Source organism: Caloenas nicobarica, chromosome 18 (genome assembly GCF_036013445.1).
Source record: "Caloenas nicobarica isolate bCalNic1 chromosome 18, bCalNic1.hap1, whole genome shotgun sequence".
Lineage (NCBI taxonomy): Eukaryota > Metazoa > Chordata > Aves > Columbiformes > Columbidae > Caloenas > Caloenas nicobarica.
In genome coordinates, this window is record NC_088262.1 from 9,944,444 (window position 1) to 9,963,445 (window position 19,002).

Here is a 19,002-nt window from a genome sequence, read left to right on the forward strand (position 1 = left end):
CGGCACCGGCCGCACCAACCGCCGCCGCTCCGCGTCCCGTGGCCGCGACACCGGGGGCCCTCGCGCCCCCGGCCCCCAGCGGGCGCGGGCCTGGTGGCCATGGCCGCAGCGTCCCGGTCCCCGGGCTCACGGCAGCCCCAGCCCCGCCCGGCCCCGCCCGGCCCTTCCCTTCCCTTCCCTTCCCGGCCCGGCCCGGCCCTTCTCCTCTCGCCGGGTGCTGGGAAATGGAGTCCCCGGCGGGCTCGGGGCAGGGCCGGCAGCTCCAGCCCCGGCGGCTCCGCTGCCCCCCGGGGCACTTTCAAACCTCTTTTCAAAGCCTACACGCCTAATGGCTTCAAACACTGAAACCTTCTGGACGGGCTTTCTCGAGGCTCTTGTCTAAGTGTGTCTCCTTCAGTGCAGAGCAGCTGCTGAGCCTGCAGAGAACTACGGAATTTCACTTCGGCTTGAGAACAAGTGACAGAATCCCAGAATCCCCGCCTGGCTGGGGCTGAAGGGCCCCCTGGAGATCCCCCAGCCCAGCCCCCCTGCTCACGCAGGGTCACCAGAGCAGATCACACAGGTCGGTCCAGGCGGGTTTGAATGTCTCCAGAGAAGGAGACTCCACACCCGCTCTGGGCAGCCTGGTCCAGGCTCTGGCACCTCCCAGCAAAGAAGTTTCTCCTCATGTTCAGCTGGACCCTCCTGTGTTTCAGTCTGTGCCCGTTGCCCCTCACCCTGGCGTTGGGCACCACTGAACAGAGTCTGGTCCATCCTCTGACACCCACCCTGAGATATTGATCACATTGATCAGATCCCTCTCAGCTTCTCTGCTCCAGCTCAACAGCCCCAGCTCTCTCAGCCTTTCCTCACAAGAAAGATGCTCCAGACCCATCAGCATCTTTGTAGCCCAGCGCTGGACTCTCTCCAGTAATTCCTTGTCCTTCTTAAACTGGGGAGCCCAGAACTGGACACACAACTCAGATGGGGCCTCACCAGGGCAGAGCAGAGGGGGAGGATTCACCTCCCTCGACCTGCTGGCCACGCTCCTCCTCATGCACCCCGGGTACCATCGACCTTCTTGGCCACAGGGCGCGTTGCTGGCTCATGGTCAACCTGTTGTCAACCAGAACTCCTGTGACAGCTCGGCCCTACCACGGCCGGTGGGATCCACCCCTACGGGGGCAACTGCCTCCCGGTAGCGCTGGCCGGGTGGCCAGTGGCACTCGCCCTGACGGATGGAGGCCAGACAAACAGGGCAGCTGGAGCTGTGCTGGGTTCACTGGGCACCAGGACCTTCTGGTAAAAGCAACAGCTTTCCTCTGCTAATCCAGACAGCCCTGCGCGAGCCCCGAGTCAATATAAAAACAAACTGAAGGAAATCAGACAAAGCTCCTTGGGAATGCATGGGGAGGAAAAAACAGCCTGGACACCTCACTTGGGATTGTTGTTTTCTGCAAGATGGCCTTTAAAAACCAGAAGAACATCCCACAACAACCTCCAGACCCAAGGACCTGGGTCAACTGATTTCTGCCCTCAAACACCACCTTCATCATCCCAGGTCAAATTGGCAGTTTCTCCAACTACCATCTGTGGGTTTTTTGGCTCCAGAGAAGGACGAGAATTTCCTTCCCAGCTCCATCAGCAAAGTGGTGCCACACACAGATTCCTGTGCACAAAACTGTCACAGAAATGTTCTTGACCCCAGGTTTCCCATACCAGAATCTCAGACGTTTGTGCTTTAAAAAATAATTTAATTATAAGATACAAAACAACTTGAAAGGTACAGCAAAGAAACAGTCCAGACTGGGGGCCTTTCAGGGGTTGGAACACAAGGCAAAAGAGACTTGGGCTTTTAAACCCATTTCTCTTAAGAAACCCTCTAAGAAATGGTGGTCAGGAGCAGGGAGGACAGCCGGGATGCTGGCAGAGGTGAAGTGCAGTAGGGCGCTTTCCTCAGGATCTCCAGAAATAACTGCGTAACCTCAAAGAAATCGTGGTCCGGAGAAGGGCAGAAGGACGGACGGGATGCTGACAGACATGAAGTGTTGTATCGAGCTTTCTTGAGGGACTCCAAGAAGATCTTCTCCCTTTCTAAGTAATCATCCTCCTGAGAAAAGAGGAAGGATGGGTGGGAATGATCCCAGAAAGTGCCACAGAAACAGGGTCACAGTCCAAGGTGTTGCTCATCAACAAGAGAAGGATCCCAAAGCCTCCCTCGTACCATGGCCCCCCATGAAGGGGACCCCTCCTCATGCTCCTCCAGAGCCTAGAACCTCACAGTCTGAGCAAGACCCGCAGGGGAAGCCTCCAAGAGCGTCCCTGCCTGGGGAAAGACCCAGCAGGGACCTGACGGCACAGGATGGGGACACCACAAAGCCAGAGTCCAGCAGAGCTGGCATCTCCCACCCAGGGAAGGGCTGAGCAGAGGGCAACCCCTTCGAGCCGAGGACGATGTCCATCTCAGGTTGGACGTGGAGCCAGCCTGAGACAAGCTGCGAGCATCCCCCTCTCCTTGCCTCTGCTGTCACTCCTCTGGCTGCCCGCGGCTCCTTCCAGCCCACCCGGCCCAGCCCAGGGCTCAGCCCTGATCTCAGGAGACCCCCGAGGCTCTCAGGGCCCTGTCGGGTTCACCCAGCCCAGCTCCGCCAGCAGCTCCGCAGCCCCTTCCAGCCCTGCTCTCCCCTGCCTCACCCACTGGGCCTGGAACTTCAGCAGCTGCACCTGGGCACTGAGCACGGGGTTGTCGGCCACGGGCAGGGACTCCCCGATATCCCGCGGGCTGTGCCGAGGGAGCGTCCTAGTGGGAGGCAGAAAGTCTGGAACAGGAGCCGGAGTGCGAGATGCTGCCATTAGATGAACTGCAGACGTAGACACCACAGCATCCCTTGTTCTGCTGCCTGCGTGTCCCTGCAGCGGGGTCCTCCCCAGCCTCCCAGGACAAACGGGCTTTAACTCGCCTGCCTCTCCCCTCCTGCCCCCTCCAGGCACTGCCCTGGCTCAGAGAGCTCCGCTGAGCCCCTGCAGAGGACGAGAGGGCAACTCGCACCTGAGGTTTATATGCAGGGGCACTAAACCAGCCCCCAGGACCATCCCAAGCCTCCTGAGACACAGGTACAAGCGCAGCTGCCCCCCGGCAAGTCCCTTCCCACCTGCAGCGTGCGGAAGCCTCAGCCAGGGTGCTGGAGAGACCATCGGTCGGGGCACCGAGGTCCTGGGCTGTGGTCAGCGGTGTCACAGGGTGGTTGGGCAGCTCCTCACGGGGCTATTCATGCCGTCTCCTCTGGTGAGCCGTGCTCAGCCGCTGCTGCGCGGTCTCTGGGAGAAAGGGAGAGAGAGAAGCTGTCAGAAAAGCTTCAGGCCTTGTGCACCGTGGCCCCTGGCCCAGTTGGGAGGGTGAGGAGACACTTCCCTGATGCAGACGCTCCTGCTGCTTCAGTTGCTCCTGCTGCTGCTGCAGGACCTGCAGCTTGTCGTGGAACTGGGATTCCATCCTGTGTGCCTCCCCCAGGGCTCGCTCCCCCTCCGCGTGCTTCTGGGCCAAGAGCTGCAAGGCAGAGCGGCTGGGGAGCTTGGGGACAGGGACCCTCGCTGCCCTGGGCTGGGGCTCCTCTGCGCGTCCCCTTGTTCCCCTCCCGGCACAGGATTCACGACTTCAGGAAGGCTGTGAGACCCCGGCTGTGCTGCCGGCCCGTGCTCAGCTGCGAACCGTGGTGCAGACGCTGCGCTTACCTCATTGGCGCTTCTCGTCAGCTCCTCCTGCTGCTGGACACGCAGCGCGGCCCCGTTCACCTTCTTCTCCAGCCTCAGCTCCTGCCAGGCCTCGTCCAGCCTCTGCCTGTCTCTCGCCAGCTGCTCCTCCTTGGCTTTCAGCTCCTGGCCCTGCATCTTCAGCTCTGCCCGCTCCTAGGGTGGGCACGGGGGAAACCGATGCATCACCTGCCCTGTCCCTGACACCATCTCACATCTTCCCAAGGGGAGGCAGAGCCCCTGTTGAGCTCCTCGTGTGGCCGCTTTGGGTGCAGAGCAACAGCCCTCGGTTCTGCAGGTCACTGCACACGTTCTCCATGTTCTCACTGAAGACCTAACGACCTTGGGCAACTGATTTCTCCCCTCAAATACTGACTCCATCATTCCAGGACAAATTTCCAGTTTCTACCATCACTGCATGTGGGTTTTCACATCAAATCCCCATAATTAACAGTTGCAAAATGCTTTGAGATAGTGCTACAAAAATAGTAACAGTTGAAAGAAGGGCAGAACGTCTATTATCAGCACCTGGTTGATTAGTACTACTTGGTTTTGTCCTCAGAGCAGTATCACTATCTTGTGCTGGGGATGGAACAGAGGCCAAAGGAGTTTCTGCAGGGCAGCAAAAGAAGGGGGTGCTGGAAAACACGAATGTGTCTTCTGGAAAGCTGAAGGAAGCAGAGGCTCCAGAGAAGGACGAGTATTTCCTTCCCAGCTCCATGAGCAAAGTAGTGCCACATGCAGATTCACGTGCACAAAACTGTCGCAGAAATGTTCTTGACCCCAGGTTTCCCATAGCAGAGTCTCACACGTTAGTATTTAAAAAATCATCTCTTTACAAGATTAAAAACAACTTAAAAGGTACAGCAAAGAGACAGTCCGGACAGGGGCCTCTCGGCGGGAGGGACCACAAGACTGTATGTGAACAGAGACCTTCTCAGGTTGGCCAGAAGCATTCCCCTGCCCAACTGGTAAAGCTGGAAAAGTCACTAAAGCTTTGTTAAATGAGACCATACCCCGATTTGGGGTCCCCGCTGTGATGTCCTCTGATAGAAGACAGGTAAGTTCAAGCCACAGCAGCTTCTACTGTGTCTTTAGGCATTAAAGTGCATAACCAAACCCAAAGTGTATCCAAACCAAAGCCAAAATTCTTTTGCAATAGAGATCTACAAAATATTATCATCTCGGGTTGCGGTACGGCATAGCTCTTTGTTACCCCACAACAGTACCTAATCGAGCATTGTCGCGTAATGCAAGTAAAAATTATTAGCATTAAAATTAGAGTCACAAACATCAACAGCTACTTTGACTAGGTCGAATCCGTAGCCATGAAGCAAGCTTATGCCAAATTTCTTCAGAACTCCAAGATGTATCATCTTCAGTGACTTCATGTCATACTTTAGTTGATTCCCAAAAGGATTTGCGGTTGCTCCTATTTCAATACCGTGGGCAAAGCCCAAATTTGCTTTGTAAGAGTCTTTAGCTTGTACCAAAAGCAAAATTCACTATTGGCAAGACTATAATTATCACCAATAATGCTAACGAGGGATATTTAGTTGTTTCAGATTCGACCTGTCCACATTTTTCCTTTAGTTCATGTTGGGCTATAATAGTTTTCACTAAAGACCCGTGTAAAGGCCACCTTGGAGTAAAAGCATTTGTTACTGCACTCGTACTTTTTAGAGTCACTGAGATCAACGCTGAGAGAATTGGACAGCGGAAGGTCCTACTGGCTCCGACGTCTGTTTCTTATCTGCTGCTTTCTTCACTCTTGAATACTGAATCCAGGCAGGTTGCTCTTTAATCTTGATGGCAGTAAAGGCCGGCAGCAATACCTGGAACAGCCCATTCCACTTCTCTTCTGAAGGCTGACATGAAAAAGCTTTAACGGAAACTTCATCTATTGGCTTGAAAGAAAAGACTTCAGTTTTCTTTGGCTCGAGGCTTCACTCTAATTCTGAGCAGCGCTAAAGGTAGTGCTTGATTCTACTTCCAGTTAGTTTCTTGACAAATTCTGTTTATCTGCTGTTCGATTATATAACTCAGTTTCTTTTCCACCTGCCCACTTGCTTAAGACTTGTAGAGAGTTGGCAACTGCCAATCGATCTCTGATGCTCTACTGACTTGCAGCACTACCTGTGCAACAAAACGGGGCCCTCTATCAGAGGACATCACAGCGGGTACCCCAGATCGGGGTAGGATCTCATTTAACAAAGCTTTAGTTACTTTTCCAGCTTTACTAGTTGGGCAGGGGAATGCTTCTGGCCAACCTGAGAAGGTCTCTGTTCACATACCGCAAGGTAGAGTTTACTGATGGTGGTTCGAGGAGACAGCCACCCGGGATCGGAGACATCGCTCTCATATCTCTCTCTGTCTTTTCAGCAGCTTGTCTCGCAGTATCAGCTGCCAATTTATTTCCAGCTTCCTGATCAGTGTCTCCTTTTCGATTCTCCTTGAAATGCATGACGGCAACTTGTCCAGTAACAGCCCGGCTTCCGACAATTGGAGTACCATGTTTAATCTGTTCTCCTTGTGCTGTTAATAAACTTGGGCCTTTTCAAATGGTCCATGGGCTTGCAGCACTCCCAAAGCATACTTGGAATCAGTGCAAATATTACTCTTCTTCTCTCTGGATAATTCTAAAGCTCGTGCGTGTGCAGCTGTCTGGGCAGAAGCCCCAGGAGGCAAAGGTTTAGCTTCGATTACCTCGTGGGTAGTTGGTAGGGCATACCCAGCTTTATGTACTCCTTGCTTTACAAAGCTGCTTCCATCAGTGAACCAGGAGTCTTCAGCGTCTTCCTGTTCCTTTAAATCCCGTCTGCTGGAGTAAACAGCTCCCATTGTTTCCAAGCAATCCTGGACCACAGGCTCTGAAACAGATCCACTGAGGAAAGGGGCTGCATTGACAATGTTGGTAATGGCAATATTCACATCACCTTGTTCCACCAATACCGCCTGGTATTCAGGAATCTCCAGCGAGATAACCCATGGGTACCTTTTGGTTCCAGTACGGTTGTGACTGTGTGGGACACCAATACGGTCATTTTCTGTCCCCTGGTGAACTCAGGAGCTTCCTATACAGCGAGTGCAAGAGCTGCCACAGCTCCAAGACATCCAGGCCAGCCTTTGCTCGCTTCATCTGACTGCTTAGGGAAGCAGCCACCGCTCGGTTCTGAGGACTCAATTGCTGCGCTAGAACACGCCAAGCAATGCTTGGCCTTTCGTGTGAGTATAACTAAAACGGCTTGGTGATATCTGGGAGACCCAGGTTCTTGGTTTAGTTGTGCAAATGCCCTCAAATGCTTCTCTTGTCCAATTCAACTTGGAAGTCTTTTTGTTTCACGGTTCATACAAAAGCTTTACTAAAAGTCCAAAATTATAAACTCCAAGTCTGCACCAACGTGCCATTCTAAGAAATGTCCAGCAAATAGCTTCTTTTTGCTCCATCCCCAGCCCTGGCTGCCCTCCGGAGATCTCGAATCCCAGATAAGTCACTTGGTGCTGTATCAGCTGGGCTTTCTGTTGGGAAGCTCGACACCCACTACATCTCACAAAATTTAGCAAACTTACAGTGCATTGCATACGGTCTTCTTTGGTTTCTGTGGCTATCAGGAGATCACAAAGTCTCATTTCCTGGAGGAGCTTCCCCGCTCTCAAGTTCTGCATTCTTTGATTTACTAGGAACTCTTGAAGCCCGTAGCCCTGGAAATACTCGATCCAACATTTCCTGAGGTCTATGGCTTTGCTTGTCAGTTTGAATCACTGCCAAATTTAAAAGCTCAATTCTTTTATCTTGAATGTCACTTCACCTTGCTTGAATGTTATTATTGCTTGCAATTGTTTTCATAAGTCTCGTCTCCGTAACAGTTTTGGAGACCCAGGCATAGATGAGAACTTAGGAATTCCAATTTGTTTTCCCAATTTCTATTTCATTGGCTGTTGAGGAAAGCTTTCTCTTCTTGGCCAGTAGCTCCCACAACAGTTACAAAATCTTCATCTAATGGTATCAATTCCTGATTCAAAACTGAATGAGACGTTCCAGTATCAACTAAACACTCTGATTCTTTTCCCTGTTTTCCTCATCTCTCTCCTGAGTTTCACCACCTCGGAAGGGCAGGGCAAATAATCTTCAATTCTACACCCCGTGGGGACACACACTCTTCTATCTCGCCCTCCCCTCTCATCAGGGGAGTTTCCTGTCTTATTCTACACACTGAACGGCATCGTTTCAACTTCCCCTGAGCTTTATTCCGCTCCCTTTTTCATGTGAACACAGCTGGATCCTGTGGTGGCAAGTTAATACCGCATTCTGTCTGCCACTCTGGGGGTTTTCGCAAAGTGAAAAACGTATCAGCATACATGACCTGAGCCCACTTTCCTTCTCTCTTCAAGAATAACGTTCACGTGGCATAATTCAGAGTTTCATTCAGAGGCCACTTTTCCTCATCATCTAATTTATACAATGGCGACTGAATATAATATGTCAGCAAGGTTTCTCTATTCACATTATCACCAGGTGGTTCCCCAATCTCCTTCCTGTGAGCTAACATAAGGTTAGTATGAAGTTAGTTATAACGGATGAGTTTCTTACTATTAATTACTAGTCAAATATAAGCTAAGCGCTCTGCTTCTAAACAACGTGTTCCTTAATCTTCAGGTCTCTTTGTCAGGCAGAACGATTTAAAACTTGAAAAATATCCCCTCGTTTTGCAGGTGGTTAGAAAGCATTTGCCATGTTGTCGTTGGTTAACGACGGGGACATCTTTGTAACTTAATCCCAGTCTACATTAATTTAGCAGCTTCTCTTCAGTCCAGAGAAGGGAGGACGGTCGGGATGCCGGCAGAGGTGAAGTGTTGTAGGGCGCTTTCCTCAGGATCTCCATAAATAACTGCATAACAGCAAAGAAACGGTCTGGACTTGGGGCCTCTCAGCAGGAGGAGCACGAGACAAAAGAGACTTGGGCTTTTAAAGCCCCACAGTCTGTGCACCCGCTCTTCACATATCCTTCACAAGCCTGTTGGTCCAGTGGTAATTTTGGGTCGGGGGCCTTCGTTGTTTCTTCTTGGATTCTCTTCCTCTGTCTTCCAGGCAGTTTTTTCTCTGTCCTTATCGCGATATTTTGAAGCATAGAATACAACTAAAGGAATTTAAGTGATTAAACTTATTCTGCAACAGTCCTCCCTTTGTGTTTATTAAGCATCCCTGCTAATGTGTCCAAACGAACTCCTGAAGTCTCTAAGGCCTTGAACTCGTAACCACAGTCTCACATACGATGTTATTACAAGTCACGACAGAACCAGAGCTGACAGAACGGCCACTGGAGCAGAGCCTGATGAAAGGTTCCTGTAGCAGCTGTAGAGTGGCACTCGCCCTGAGGGATGGAGGCCAGACCAACTGTGGCGTCACGGGCCCTGGGGAAGGACTTCGCACTCTGAACTCTCCGAGATCGTTTTTGAAGAGAAAGGAAGAAAGAAAATCCTCTAAGAAATGGTAGGCCGGAGAAGGGAGGACAGATTGACTACTTGCACAGGTGGAGATGCTTTCCTCAGGGCCTTCATAAATGAACGCGTATACTCAATGTCATCGTCCACGGAAGAGGAGGAGGGCGGAGGGGTTGTTGACAGTCGTGAAGTGTTGTATCGTGCTTTCCTGAGGGACTCCAAGAAGTTTCTCTCCTCCTCTAAGCGTTTGTCCTCCTGAGAAGAGAGGAAGGATGGGTGGGATGGATCCCAGGCAGTGCCACAGAAACAGGGTCACAGTCCAAGGTGTTGCTCATCAACAAGAGAAGGATCCCAAAGCCTCCCTCGTGCCATGGCCCCCTATGAATGTGACCCCTCCCTGGCTCCTCCAGAGCCCAGAACCTCGCAGTCTGAGCAAGACCCGCAGGGGAAGCCTCCAAGAGCGTCCCTGCCTGGGGAAAGACCCAGCAGGGACCTGACGGCACAGGATGGGGACACCACAAAGCCAGAGTCCAGCAGAGCTGGCATCTCCCACCCAGGGAAGGGCTGAGCAGAGGGCAACCCCTTCAAGCTGAGGACGATGTCCATCTCGGGTTGGACGTGGAGCCAGCCTGAGACAAGCTGCGAGCATCCCCCTCTCCTTGCCTCTGCTGTCACTCCTCTGGCTGCCCGCGGCTTCTTCCAGCCCACCCGGCCCAGCCCAGGGCTCAGCCCTGATCTCAGGAGACCCCCCGGCTCTCAGGGCCCCGTCGGGTTCACCCAGCCCAGCTCCGCCAGCGGCTCCGCAGCCCCTTCCAGCCCCGCTCTCCCCCGCCTCACCTGCTCGGCCTGGTACTTCAGCAGCTCCACTTGGGCGCTGTACGTGGAAGCTAAGGAGGCCTTTTCCTGGTCCAGACGCCGCTCCTGCTGCTTCAGCTGTTCCTGCTGCTGCTTCAGCTGCTCCTGCTGCTGCTTCAGCTGCTCCTGCTGCTGCTGCAGGACCTGCAGCTTGTCCCAGAACTCGCGCTGCATCCTGCGTGCCTCCCCCAGGGCTCGCTCCCCCTCCGCGTGCTTCTGGGCCAAGAGCTGCAAGGCAGAGCGGCTGGGGAGCTTGGGGACAGGGACCCTCGCTGCCCTGGGCTGGGGCTCCTCTGCGCGTCCCCTTGTTCCCCTCCCGGCACAGGATTCATGACTTCAGGAGGGCTGTGAGACCCCGGCTGTGCTGCCAGCCCATGCACCGCTACGAACCGTGGTGCAGACGCTCGGCTTACCTCTTTCGAGCTTCTCATCAGCTCCTCCTGCTGCTGGACACGCAGCGCGGCCCCGTTCACCTTCTCCTTCTCCAGCCTCAGCTCCTGCCAGGCCTTATCCAGCCTCTGCCTGTCTCTCGCCAGCTGCTCCTCCTTGGCTTTCAGCTCCTGGCCCTGCATCTTCAGCTCTGCCCGCTCCTAGGGTGGGCACGGGGGAAACCGATGAATCACCTGCCCTGTCCCGGACACCATCTCACGTCTTCTGAGGGGGAGGCAGAGCCCCTGTTGAGCTCCTCCTGTGGCCGCTTTGGGTGCAGAGCAACAGCCCCCGGTGCTCCAGCAGTGCCCTCACCCCTCCACCTGTGGGGACCAGGGCTGGCAGAGCTGGGACCGGACACACACACACACTCCTTCCTCAGAAGGGACGCAGCCCCTCACCGTGCTGCACACCCTCAAACACGCTCACCGCACAGCAGTTCCTCGGCACTGGAAATACCCAGCCTGAGTGGTCCTTTGCCACCCTGGCAGCCCTGAAAAATGCAGCTCTGCCGCACTGTCTGTGCCACATGTCCCCTCTGGACAGCCCTGGGGGGAGCAGAACTGGCTCTGGACACGTCGCCGTGGCACGGGGAGGTTTTGCCTCATCCACCGTGGGGGTTTCCTCTCCCCAGACTCACAACAGAGGCGGCTGCGCCTGGTCTGGCTGCCCAAACTCCTCACGGGTAAAGGGGAGAGACAGAGTTGATGCTTCAGTCAACATCTGAAACGGGCTGGTGGAGCCTGTTCCTGGGACACCCCCATTCTCACCACCCCGAGCGACATCCCTGTCACCAGAAGGCAGCGCTGAACATCTCCCTGGTGAGCAGGACCCACCCGTGAGCCTGCCAGACGCTGCAGGGACAGACACCATTCACGGGCTCCAGGCCGGGGACCTCCTGTGGGCCAGAGAAACGCCCCGGACCCAGCCAGGAGCCTGGCCCGGGCAGAGGACACAGCGTGGGCTCACCTGCTCCAGCAGCCGAGTCTGCTCGCCCAGCCTGGCCTCTGTGTTGGTCACCAGCTCCTGGACACGGCTCCGCTCCTCCTCCATGTCCCTCTTGCACATGTTCTGCAGGTCACTGGAGAACTTCTCCATCTTCTCAATGATGCCGTCCAGAGACCTGTGCAGAGGAGCGAGGGGAGGGTCACCCTGGGGGACACACTTTGTCTCACTGCGAACGAGACGGGGACGTGTGCTGGGCCATAGGCCGGGCAGCCCTGCCCCGAACCTCTCGGGATCAGAGCACAGCCGGAGGAAGATGCAGCTGCTGCTTCGGGGAGCACAGACAGATACTAAACAACAGCCCAGCATCCCTGGGGGCTGCGGGTGGGAGAGAGGATGGGCCCTGCTCCTCCTGTGCTGCGGGCCTGGTTTCCCGGAGGACAGGGAACGCCCTGGCCAGGGATCAACGTGGGGACACGACACCGGCTGTCCGTACCTGGTGTGTGAAGTGGTGCTGGTCAGCACATCCATCTCTTGCTCTTTCAGCCACTTCACGTGCTGGAGCTGCTCCTCGTGTTTCTTGCGCAGTTCCTGGACAGACCCCCTGCAGGACACGGGGAAGGAGCCCAGCATGGGCTGTTACAAACTGGTGCTCCCCGTGACGGGCACCGTGGAAGAGGCTCGGTCGTGGGGCTGAGAACCAGGTCCCAGGAGCTGAGCTGGCAGGGTGGTCTGTCACGGGGCATCCCACAGACTGCCATCCACATCTGGGACGGACCACATCTGGGGGTTATGGGCTTCTCTGCCTAAAACCAGATTTCTCATTGACCCAAACTATGCAGACATCAGCAACTCATTGTTCTGAATAAAAGGAATCTGGGGGAGAGAAAACATGGGGTTCAGCATCTTTCAAAATGCAATGCATTCCGTCGGGATGATGTCTCCAGCCAGATCTCCCTGTCTCCAGCTGCAAAGCAAATCCCCACTCCAAAAGCCACTGAGCTGCCCTCAACCCAGCGCTTCTGGACTCTCCTTTCTCCTTTCACCATCTCCCCAAACCGTTCCCTGGTTCCTTCACCCAGAGCGGGGGTACCGGCACCACATGCCGCTCGTGCCGCTCTCACCTCTGCAGCTCCCGCAGCCGCTGCAGCTCCAGCCGGTGCTGCTCCCGCAGCTCCTCCAGGTCCAGCCGGTGCTGCGCCAGCAGCTCTGCCCGATCGCGCGCCGTGTCCTGCCACTGCTGCCGCAGCTGAGCCACCAGCTGCTCGTTCTGCTGCCGCAGCATCTCCACCCGCTGCCCGTAGTTCTCCTCCAGTAGGGTCACTGAGGTCCTGCCCGGAGAGAGCCCGTGAGGGGTCACGGCACCGAACAAGTGTTGCTTTCATTGCAGTACCCGGCACTCTGCACCCAAAGGGCACACGGGGATTTAGCAGCAGATCGGTGTTGCTGTGTGCGTGGGGAAACTGAGGCAGGGGCTGCTTCGCTCTCCGCATTCTGAGCCCTGAGCCCTCTGCTGCTGCCCAGTGCGGTGCCCTGGTTGGGGACTTGCTGGCAAAGGGACAGGCCCCTCCTCTTGTCACCCACCCAGGGAGGATTTGGGACGCGCCCCAGCACTGTCCCCTCAGGGGAGCTGGATGGGGCTGTAGGCGAGGACCTGCCGGAGGAGGGGAGCACAGGCCAGAGCCCGCTACCTGTGGCTGCTCTTCTGGAGATCCAGGTACTCCCGGTGCTGCTGCTGCGCACTCTCCAGCAACAGTTTGTGATGCGCCCGCTCCTCCTCCAGCATCCGCACCTGCCGGGCACCCGGGGAGAAGGTTCTTGTGCTGCCCCGGGGACAGAACCCCCACAGCAGCACTCGGTGGCCGTTGGCATCTCTGGACAGGGAGGTTGCTCCTCTCTCCCATTACCCTGATGCTGTTTGGAGCAGACGTGGCCCCTTTTCCTCCCCCTGGCTCACCCATGTCCCCCTCCACAGGCGCTGGGGCTCACCTGGCTCTCCAGCTCTGCCACACGGGCCTGGGCGCTCAGCAGCTCTGCCCGACACTCCGATGCTGCTGGGGAGGCGGCCAGCTGGCTGCAGGCAAAAAGCACCCGATGTGGTCAAGCCGAGGAGGCCATGAGAGACAAGATCCCTCCCCAACACCAGCTCCTGCCTCGCAGCTGAAAGCCTCCGTCCCGCTCGGCTGCGGCAGGATTCAGCCTTTTGGCTGCCGAGGGAGCAAAGACCCCAACAGCTCCAAGCCTGGTGCTCCCCTCGCTGCACCCACCCCCTTCCCCGGGCACCCCCAGCTCACAGCCCCTGCCCGCCGCTCGAGGCACTTGGGCTGCAATTCCCTTCTGAGCCCCGTTCAGAGGGCACAAGTCTGAACCCGCACAGGGGAACGGGACTGTGGGCTGGATCAGCGGGACAAAGACCCGCGGCATTACCCCAACCGGAGACGAGAAAGTGCTTAAATGAATTTCATAACTCTGAGGCAGGCGTTGCTGAGAGCTGCTGCTGGAGCAGCCACACGTGGAGCAGACGGGAGCGCTGCGGCCATTGACCGGGCCTTTACCTGACGGGAGAGCGGGGAGCCAGCCCTTCGCCCGCGGTCTCTGAGGGCTCGGCCTTTGTGTCTTGGGCCTCCGAGGGCTCGGCCTTTGTGTCTTGGGTTTCCAAGGGCTTGGTCTTTTTCTCTTGGGCCTCCGAGGGTTCCGCCTTTTTCTCCTGGGTCTCTGAGGGCTCAGCCTTTTTCTCTTGTGCCTCCGAGGGCTCAGCCTTTTTCTCTTGGGCCTCTGAGGGCTCAGCCTTTTTCTCCTGGGTCTCTGAGGGCTCGACCTTCTTCTCCTGGGTCTCCATGGTCTTGGCCTCTATCTTCTGCACCTCGGCCTGTGCTTCGGCTTTCCTGCGAGCCAAGGCAGCCGTCAGCCAGTCCATCGGGTCGGGTTTAGCCGCTGCCTCCTCTGCAGCCCCGAGCTGGCTGGCGGGGCTGGGCCGCCCGGCTGCGGCAGGGCTGGGGATGCTGAGTGCCGGGCTGCCCTTGGCTGGGGACAGCGGGTCCGGGTCCAGGAAATCGTCATCCTCCAAGCCCAGCCAGTCGTCTCCGCCCCTTCTTCTCTGCACGGGGTTCCGTCTGCCTGGACGACGAGGTGTGGAGCGGAGCTCTGGGTTCGGTTCGCTGCCGCTGATCTCGGCAGAAAACCTGAGGAAGGAGAAGCAGCTGCAGACCTGCCTGCAAGGGGATGCGGGGACCTGCCTGCTCAGCCGCAGGGACAGCGGGGTGGTGGCTGGAGCTACAGACACACGCACAGCACCGTACCTCACCGACTGCCCCGTTGCCGGCTGGACCGCGGGCCTGGAGCCCATCGAGGGCTTGTAGGCTCCAAAGACAAGTTCCTCCTTGTCCCAACGCTTTTCCTCCTCTGTTCAGACAAGGAGCCTTGAGCCAGCGCCCACAGGAGCAGCTGCTGCAAAGACACCAGCCCTCCCCTCCTCCTCCTCCTCCTCCCAGGCTGCCTCGAGGGCAGAGCACAACACTTCTGCATGAGCCGCCTTCCCCCGCGCTGACCCAGAGCCCGTTAACCGCCCTGCTCACCCCGACAGAAAGGGCATTTCCCCTGCAAGGGCATTACAAATAAAGCTCGCTAGCCCAAGCCAATGCTGACAGCTCTGCAGACCTTCCCAACGTCCCTGGCTGGGCTCACCTGGCTGCTTTGGGAGCTTTTTATCCAGTTTGAACTCCCTATGCTCTCCCGTACCTGGCTTTTCCAGGACTTTGGCCACGGAGCCTCGTCCGAACAACTCATCCAGCTTGGAGCGCGCTGGCCGGAGCTCCTCTCTGTGGGGACACGGTGGCAGATGGTTTCTCCAGAGGCAGGGCTGTCCCTCCTCACACAGCCTGGCCAGGCTGCTCTGGCTCTTCTCTGCCAAACCAGCTGCTCTTGCCCCTTGCTGGGACCCACGGGCAGAAGCTCCAGCATCCCCCCCCAGTACGGTGGCACCGGCTCAACGTGCAGCCCGCCCCCTGCGTTACTCCCACCGCCTCCGCACTGCCCTTACTCTTTTTTTGGGCCATTGCCAATTCCCATCGCATCCAACAGGTTGTCGTCATCCACATCTTCAAACGTCGATGTCTTCCTCCTCTGGACCGGGGCCACCGTGCGCAGGGGCGTCTGGCGTGGGGGTAGCTCTGGGGATGGGATCGCACATGGGAGGAGGTTTGAGCAGGGCAGGTGTTGGTTTTTTAAACAACAAGAGATCCAAGCAGCCCAGTGGGATTTATCGGGGAGAAAGGCCATTTGAGGGGAGCATCGGACCCATGAGCATCCCCGCTGCAGGAACAAGAGGGGCGAGTGCCTGTAACAGCCACAGTGCAGCCGGGACCCACCCAGACGTGCCCCCGCTGGGCTTTGCCGTGGACCGGGGATGCTACGGCCACCCAAATCCTGACCCCAAAAACTTGGTCTCATTTGGCACCGTGCAGAACAGGCCGGGTGAGGCCCAAGGGAAAATCTGAGCCTCCCTTCCCGCAAAGGAAAGGCCAGTTCTGTAACCTGTGGCACTCCCTGAGCTGTGGCACAACCAAGCCCGTTATTGAGTTGCTCTAGAAATGACCGCTCTGCTTAGTCACAGATGGGACTGGGTGGCTTTCGATTTCATCAGCTGCGACCTCACACAAACTCAGCCAGGCTGCTGATTCCTTTCCTACAAGGAGGAGGCATCCAGCAACCTGCTTACCTTTCCTGCTGCTCTGTTCCGGTGTTGTCTCAGAGCTGCTCTCAGTGCCACGTTTCACGGGCATCTTCCATGGCCCAGAACCGGGTTTCGATGTCCCCAGGAAATCCCAGTCCGCGTCGTCCTTGTCCTGGAAAGCAAGAGGATGAGGACGGGCACAGGGCGAGCGCTGCGGATGCCTCAGCACTGCTCTTCCCTTGGGAGGCTGGTGCTGGGGGCCATGGCTGCAGCGCACGGGGGCTGAGATGGGGGGATTTCGGTACTTGAAACGCTCTGTGCCCTGAGTCCTGGGCTGAGATCCTGCTGCTGCCTCCGGGAGAAGCGTCAGGAACACCCAAGCCCATTGCTTTGGGTGAGGGCTCTTCCTACGACGCTTGAGCCGAAGCGCACCCAGGAAGGCTGGGCTGCAGCAGCATGTGCCCCCGGGCTTTGCTCCATCCTCGGTACCTGGAAGCCCGTCTCCCACCGGACACCCACTCCCCTCTCCTGTCTTTTCCCCCTGCCAGCGATGCCCGAGAGCTCAGCCCCAGCCCTCAGGACATCCAGACTCTCTCCCCAAATTTGGGCTCACCCCTGCAGCTGCCTTGTTCTCTGCAGGGACCTTGCTGAAGAAATCATCCTCTGCAAACCACCTGTCGGGGCAGGGAGCGGGTGCAGAAGCTGAGGACGGGGCAGGTCAGGAGGACGTGGGGAGCACAGAGAGATCTGAAAGGCACTCACTCCTTGCCGGCCCGCACGCTGCTGCTCCAGGCTCTCCCACCGCTGCTCCCGGCCGGCTGGGAAGCTCTGGCAGATGTAACACGGGGTTCAACTGGAAAAACGCAGGGAGAGAGCAGGATGATGGACACGGCCATAGCCCAGGCCTGGGCACTCCACAGGGGGATTTGCCAGCTTCTCATGGACCACAGAGGCTTTTAATCAGAGACAAACTTCCCTTCACCTCCCCAGACCGACGGGCAACCTGTTCAGTGGCCTCTGGCTCTGGGAACCCGGCTGTCCCCCCTGCTCCCTGCTGCCTCCCCCCTCACAACTGGAGCCTCTCGCAGATCAAGGGCTGTTGCACCAGCAGCTCCTGCTCCCAGGAAGGGAGGACCAGGACAAGGATGCTGCCCTTTCAGCTGCAAAGAAGCTTCATTTTACCATCATATCCCCGCAGGTCCTCAAGGATGTCATCAATAGAGCCTGAAACAAGACAAATTCAAGGTGCTGAGGCAGGTGAGCTCATCAAGCTGGTGCAGAAAAGCTCCCAATGTCAATAAGGCTTGCTCTTCCGAGATCCCCCAAGAAGAAAGATTTGGTCTCAAGCACCAGCAATGTAATGTCTGCCATGTCTTCCACAGAGAGCTGCCAGGGCCAGGACTTGACCCCAAATGCACTGCTTCAGTATCAGGGGCAGCAAGAGGCCTCTAAACCAGCAGTTAGGGAGCAGGGAGGGGAAGAACTCAAATAAACGCATATATTCTCCTCCAGATTTGGGAAAACCCACAGGAACAGAATATAGGAGCCCAGGAAGCAAATCCCTTTGACTGGAGAGGCAGGTGAATATGTTTGGGTCAGCAATGACACAATGCACTGAGCTGCACCTTTCACACAGGGATGGCGACCGTTCCAGTAGCCAGGGCTGCCACCTCATCCCAGTGTCCCCCCTCCTCCGTCCCAGGCATCCCCAGCACACCAAAGCACCTACGGACAGGGAAAGGAGACCATGCCAGTGTACTTACCACTTATGCTTCTCTTGGCTCGCGTAGCCTACGGAGAAAGACAATTCCCTCATTAGAAAACCAAGCGAGTCTGAGCTGGACTTTCTCAGCACACTAAAGCCAGAGGCAGGTTTCTCCAGAGAAGCCCAGCAGCACCAGCGAAGCCCTCGTCCCGCCCGCGCTGCTTGGGAAATGGCAGGTGAAACCCCGGGCAAGCAGAGAGATGTGACACCTTCAGTGACACCAGGGAGCTCAGCCCCTCCTGCCTGCCAGCTGGGCAGAAGCCCCCAGCCCTCGGGATGGCTCCTGCCTGCCAGCCAGTGCCACAGCAGCACTGGGGATTTCCCAGGCCTGCCTGAGCACCCATCACACTCACCATGGCAAGAGCCGGGCTTTCCCTTGCTCAAGATGGTCTCCTCGCAGATTCCTCCGCTGTCAGCCCCCGGGGGGGATCAAAGATCCTTGCTCACGTCCACACTCTGACCTGCAGGGAGAGGAGGATTTCCCGACTTGCTGTTAAACCTACGTCCCCCTGCCGCCCCCCCGGCTGGCTCCCTGCTGCTCGCGCCTCTCCAAGGCCCTGGAAACCAGGCTCCATCTCAGCCTTAAACACACCCGCAATCACAGAATCGCAGAAGTATTCTGGTTGGAAAAGACCCTCAAGATCATCGAGTCCAACCATAAACCTCACACTACCAAGTCCGCCCCCACCCCACGTCCCTGAGAACCTCATCTCTGCATCTTTCAAACCCCTCCAGGGATGGGGACTCCACCACTGCCCTGGGCAGCCTGTTCCAGTGCCCCACAGCCCTTTGGGGAAGAAATTGTTCCCCAGATCCAGCCTCAACCTCCCCTGCCGCAACTTGGGGCCGTTTCCTCTCATCCCGGCGCTTGTTCCTGGGGAGCAGAGCCCGACCCCCCCTGGCTCCAAGCTCCTTTCAGGCAGTTCAGAGATCAGAAGGTCTCCCCTCAGCTCCTGTTCTCCAGCTGAACCTCCAGCTCCCTCAGCCGCTCCCATCACCCTTGTGCTCCAGCCCCTCACCGGCTCTCCTGCTCTTCTCTGGACACACTCCAGTAGCTCAAGGCGTCAACCGAAGTCTCCAGATCCACAAGTCGCCGAGATGAACAGCACCTCCCGCGATGCTGCAGGACGGAGCAGCCGCCGCGGCACCGACCGCACCGACCGCA

General features: G+C 56.9%; 2 protein-coding genes across 2 annotated transcripts; both read right to left on the reverse strand.

Moving 5' to 3' along the window:
* Positions 1-1,861: 1,861 nt before the first annotated feature.
* Positions 1,862-6,193, reverse strand: LOC135996292 (fas-binding factor 1 homolog). Its single transcript, XM_065648114.1, is given in 7 exon segments — positions 1,862-2,089; positions 2,674-2,797; positions 3,153-3,297; positions 3,403-3,526; positions 3,712-3,885; positions 5,460-5,597; positions 6,041-6,193. Coding segments are annotated over 7 exon segments (1,086 nt in total).
* On the reverse strand, positions 6,004-18,412 carry LOC135996293 (fas-binding factor 1 homolog). The gene is given in 19 exon segments (XM_065648115.1): positions 6,004-9,426; positions 10,009-10,254; positions 10,440-10,616; positions 11,425-11,578; positions 11,897-12,004; positions 12,525-12,731; positions 13,092-13,192; positions 13,390-13,474; positions 13,956-14,173; positions 14,264-14,369; positions 14,433-14,569; positions 14,690-14,802; positions 15,085-15,218; positions 15,440-15,569; positions 16,118-16,603; positions 16,606-16,680; positions 17,255-17,296; positions 17,836-17,863; positions 18,341-18,412. Coding segments are annotated over 19 exon segments (2,835 nt in total). The 3' UTR covers positions 6,004-9,210.
* Between the last annotated feature and the right edge of the window lie 590 nt (positions 18,413-19,002).